This window comes from Triticum dicoccoides, chromosome 4B, assembly GCF_002162155.2.
Source record: "Triticum dicoccoides isolate Atlit2015 ecotype Zavitan chromosome 4B, WEW_v2.0, whole genome shotgun sequence".
Classification (NCBI taxonomy): Eukaryota; Viridiplantae; Streptophyta; class Magnoliopsida; order Poales; family Poaceae; genus Triticum; species Triticum dicoccoides.
The window spans coordinates 497,179,464-497,184,256 of record NC_041387.1 but is presented as its reverse complement, the minus strand read 5'-3'; the positions used below and the strand labels follow the sequence as shown (position 1 = coordinate 497,184,256).

Here is a 4,793-nt window from a genome sequence, read left to right as displayed (position 1 = left end):
GGCTATATATCTGTCATTCCCTCAAAAAAAAAAGGCTATATATCTGTCTGTATCGGCAAAGCTGGCGCCCGAAACACACGCGGGCACGGGCGCGGCAACGTGCAGTCGAGTCTGGTAAGCCGCTACTGGTAGTATAGAGACGAGCGAGGCGACGGCGACCGGCTTCTACTGCGCGCCCGCGGTGCGGTGTCGTCTAGCCTTCTTTTCGTCCTCTTTTATGCAGGAGGGCCGAGTGGAAACGCCTCGCCTCCTCTTTCCATCCTTCCTCTTCGTCCTCTGCCCCGCATTTCCATAGTCGTCTCCTCAAGCAGCCACCCACTGGAGTCCAGAGACGGCATCAAGCATGGAAGGCAGAAGGTGGCAGATGGATGCTGCTGCTATGATCTTCGGGCTCCTACACGGCGCCTTCCTCTTCCAATTGGCAAGTAAGCTCCCGGTACCGTTTAGCTCCCTGGTTTTCCTACCTGGCTTACGAGTTAGTACTTACTTTTGACTTAAACTGTTCCATTCGAGAGAAGAAAAAAATTACTTCTGACTTGAGCTGTATGCGGAAATGTTCTGCGTATGCTTCAATGCTTGCTCTTCTGATTGTGACAAGAAAAGGCGGAAATAAGATGGGAGTGTATGGCTTAACATCGAATAGCGTCACTAATTCCTACATAATCAAGCGTGCCGGCAAGAATTTACAGCACCATTCAGCTGCTTTCTTTGTTGTCTGCCTTTGTTCTTGTTTGTCAAGTAAGCTGCATTGAGTTACTTTGTTTGCCGAAACAAGTAGTGCTATTTACATACTACACGTGGCAAGTCACTGAAGTTTCTTCAGGTTATTACGGAAATGGTGATGGCGCAGCTACGCTAACCTAAAGTAGGACGGATCTCATGAGACCTTGCCTTCTTACTCATCAGATCAAATGAACTTTCCTCAACGGTAGAGAAATACGGAGTACTATAAGGGAGGGTAATTGGAGTTCCTTCCTCCTTGAATGCGATTTTTCTTCTGTCGTCTTGATCATACTGTATTTCCCAACGCCCAGATAGAGAAAGGAGTTACTTTTGGGTATGCTGTCAAAGACGATGCTCGATAAAAATCATGATCCCGACCGATCGTGGTGCAGAACGGAGCACGGCACCTTAACTGTACTACATTGGTAGTACTGCTGTATGTATCAGGGGAAGCTGATGTGCTGAAAGTAAGTGATGATGTGAGTAGCTCCTAAGCAACCTCACATGCACGTTGTGTTGGCTAGCGAGATTGGCACGAAGTGACTTTGACTGCTGTCCGAACGCTCACCCAACCCAACCGGTTGGTCATGGGATCTAGTGGTGGGAGTATCAAATTATGAAGGATGCGTGCGAATCAACAAGGCATGGACAGAGGAAGGTCCGGCACCTAAACCCCGAGTGACAGATCATGGTGTCCAAACTGTACAACGAATGGCGTGTACCGTTGCTACCTAGCCTAGGTATATTTGCATGCATGTGGGCAGCCCAACAATACAAAATTCCGATGAGCATATACAATTACAGATATGCTCCGGCCGGCTCGGTTGCATTCCAAAAGTTTGCATGTTAAGACATACTCCCAACGATCAAATATGCAAGTAGCCAAATATGCATTCTAAATTTCTAACTCGCCATTTGGACGTGTTCAATGTTCACAGCGTCGCAGTCGTTCATCGGGGTCAACTACGGGACGATCGCGGACAACCTGTCGCCAGCGGCGTCGACGGCCAGCCTGCTCACGTCGACGTCCATCGGCAAGCTCCGCCTCTACGAGCCGCAGCAGGACCTCGTCGCGGCGCTCGCGGGCTCCAACATCTCCATCCTCCTGGGCGTCCCCAACTCCGACGTCCCGAGCCTCGCCGCCTCACCGGCCGCCGCGGCGTCGTGGGCCGCGGCGAACATCCCCACCATGGTGTCCGTCTCCGCCATCTCCGTCGTCAACGAGCTCCTCAACTCCGGCGACCCCACGCTCGGCCCGCAGCTCCTCCCAGCCATGCAGAACCTCCTCGCCGCGCTCCCCGCAGGCTCAACCACCAAGGCACGTTCGTCACATGCACGTTACTGCCTAGCTAAAACGGTGGTCCTTGAATCTTGAACGAGATTATATTTGCATTGGCCGAAGAACAGATCTCGACGGTGCATTCGATGGCGGTGCTGGCGGCGTCGGACCCGCCGTCCTCCGGCGCGTTCCACATGGACCTCGCCGGCAGCCTGGACCCGGCGCTGGACTTCCTGCGGCAGAACGGCTCGCCGTTCATGATCAAGACACGTTCCAGAACGTCACCTGCGGCAGCCTGGACCCGTATTTCGCGTACGCGTCGGACACGCGGGACGAGACGCTGGCCTTCTGCCTGTTCCAGCCCAACCCGGGCCGCGTGGACGCCGGGTCGGGGCTGAACTACATGAACATGTTCGACGCGCAGCTGGATGCCGTCCGGGCGGCGCTGGACGGCAAGGGGTACGCGGGCGTGGACATCGTCATCGCCGAGACCGGGTGGCCGTACAGGGGGGACGCCGACGAGGCCGGCGCCACGCCGGACAACGCCAGGGCGTACAACGGCAACCTCGTGGCGCACCTCAGGTCGCAGGTGGGCACGCCGCGGACGCCCGGCAGGTCGGTGGACACGTACCTCTTCGCGCTCTACGACGAGGACCTCAAGCCCGGGCCCGTGTCGGAGCGATCGTTCGGGCTGTACCAGGCCGACCTCACGGCCAACTACGACATCGGTCTCGCCAAAGGCAGCGCCAGCCCCAGCACGTCCGGCCAGATCGGCGTCACCGCAACTCCGGCGCAGGTGCTCGCCTCGGCCTAGCCTGCGGCTTTTGTTCAATGGAATGGACGGCGCTGACGCTCTTCTACTATTTTGCAGGCTGCGCCGCAGGCCGGGAGGGGGGCGACGCCGGCAGGGTACTGTGTGACGACGAGCACCGTGCCGGGGAACACGCAGCAGGTGCAGCAGCAGAGCAGCTCGTGCTACGTCCCGGGAACAGCAGCATCGCCGAAAGGTGACGCCGGCGTGCTGCTGCTTGTCTTGTTTGGTGCTTTGCTGGGCCTGGCAATGGTGGCCGAAAGTAGATGACAGCATAGATATCATTTTCTGAATGGAAGTCGCATGACTTTTGGAACGCAGCCGTTACTCTTTGTGCATAAGAAACTGGTTGAGAACAAAGAAAAATGGCCAAACTTGCACTTGATCGATCGACGAACTAATCAGCCACCTTGCATCTCTCTACCTTAGTTAGAAGTACAAAAAATACCCATGCTGTGCTTTATCTACAAAGCTCAAGCTACTACCTATGATTAGTGTATGAACAATTTGTCTAAGCAACCACCGTCCAATTTTCCTTGCGCGCTTCAGCAAAACGCAAAATGTGGCAGCCAGCAGCAAGACGTTTTCTCTTCTTGGGTATGGCTGAGTGCTCCCTATGCAGGAGCTAGACGATCGTGCTGTTTTGGTAACCTATCTTATCGCGCAATTATGCGGACATTCTTCTGGGTCACTACTGAAAAATTCTGGCATCATCATGATTCAAGTTTGTTCCAGAGATGCAAAGCTCTTCTGATGATTTGGTCTGCCGACGATCCTTCTGCATACGCTTCCAAAGCTCGCAACAGATTTATGAATTTGGCTCCATCATCCTGGAAAGCAGGATAGCAGCGTAAGCAGGAAGCACAAAATGAACAGAATCTAGTGGTATTAACGATATATGATGCCTATGGCTTGACTCGCCTTTGGCTTCTGGAATACGAGGTCAGGGGTCTTAAAAGGAACCATGTACGATGGAAGGTCACAACGTAATATGGCCTACAACAAGAGTAACCTCGATCAAAAGAGTTCAGTTGAGGGATGATCTCATCTCTTAGCAGGCTAATATACAAAAGATGGCGGAATTCAGTATTCATGAAAGAAGACGGTTAGGAAGAAAAATTACCAGGCTTTTGCAGAGTAATGCCTGTTCTGATTGAGAGATCAAAGCCTGTAAAGGACCACAGTCAGCACAACTTCTTAACCTTTTCCTTACGAGAACAGTAGGGAAGAACTCTACTGGAATAAATTACTCGGCATTTGGGAGACCATAAGTTGACATGCTTTCCGGAGAAAATGCAATCAATAATCAAGAAGATGGTAACATATTTAAAAGTTCAGATGCCATTTTTGCATTGTTGCAGTCTGCAAATTTTGAGAACGGTCTGCTTTTACCTGTTTGATTCGCTGGTCCTCGACTTCATCCACTGATCTCAATAAGTTCTCCAACGAACCTATTCAAATTCCAATGAAAAGACAATTTTCAATCAAGGTTTCTGATAATGCCATTCCATACTTTCAAAAACTCAAAACATCAAATATATTGTAACAACAACACTGGTGAATTAGTAATGAAACATCAGTCATCTTTAACTCTGTATGTGTACAAAACCTCCTTTCAGGTTGTGTACCTAGCTCGATCAGTCAATAAACTAAAACAAACATTAAAGCAATATCCTATAGGCTGCCGTCCTCAAGTGATCGATTGTTTGATACATACTCCCTCTGTATCAAAATAAAAGACGTTTTTTGACACTGTAATATTGTCAAAAAAACGTCTTATATTTTGATACAGAGGGAGTATCTAATAAGCACTCAGGAACAAAAATAGTTCGATAAAAAATAAACATACCAAACTTAGTTATTAGTTTTACTGCATTAACATCTCCAATTCCTTCAACTCCTGAAAAACAAAATGACCAGTCAAATGTCACAGTCAGCAGGTCCCCGCAATGAAAGATAGGTTATGAATTTAAATTGCAT

At 50.4% G+C, this 4,793-nt stretch overlaps 2 protein-coding genes across 3 annotated transcripts in view; one reads left to right on the top strand and one right to left on the bottom strand.

Moving 5' to 3' along the window:
• Nucleotides 1-235: 235 nt before the first annotated feature.
• Nucleotides 236-3,221, top strand: LOC119291092 (glucan endo-1,3-beta-glucosidase 7-like). Its single transcript, XM_037569808.1, has 5 exons — nucleotides 236-425; nucleotides 1,662-2,041; nucleotides 2,131-2,266; nucleotides 2,302-2,798; nucleotides 2,874-3,221. The coding sequence occupies exons 1-5, from the start codon at nucleotides 344-346 to the stop codon at nucleotides 3,081-3,083; spliced, it is 1,305 nt and encodes a 434-aa protein (XP_037425705.1). The 5' UTR covers nucleotides 236-343; the 3' UTR covers nucleotides 3,084-3,221.
• LOC119291091 (DNA polymerase I-like) overlaps nucleotides 3,180-4,793 on the bottom strand; it is an 8,999-nt gene continuing 7,385 nt past the window's right edge. For both annotated transcript variants that reach the window (XM_037569807.1, XM_037569806.1), the window contains 5 exons: nucleotides 4,663-4,713; nucleotides 4,206-4,264; nucleotides 3,937-3,981; nucleotides 3,735-3,809; nucleotides 3,180-3,643 (listed from right to left, as the gene is read on the bottom strand). In XM_037569807.1, coding sequence (XP_037425704.1) covers nucleotides 3,527-3,643; nucleotides 3,735-3,809; nucleotides 3,937-3,981; nucleotides 4,206-4,264; nucleotides 4,663-4,713 — 347 coding nt within the window. In that variant the 3' untranslated portion in view covers nucleotides 3,180-3,526. The remainder of the gene's footprint in view (nucleotides 3,644-3,734; nucleotides 3,810-3,936; nucleotides 3,982-4,205; nucleotides 4,265-4,662; nucleotides 4,714-4,793) is intronic.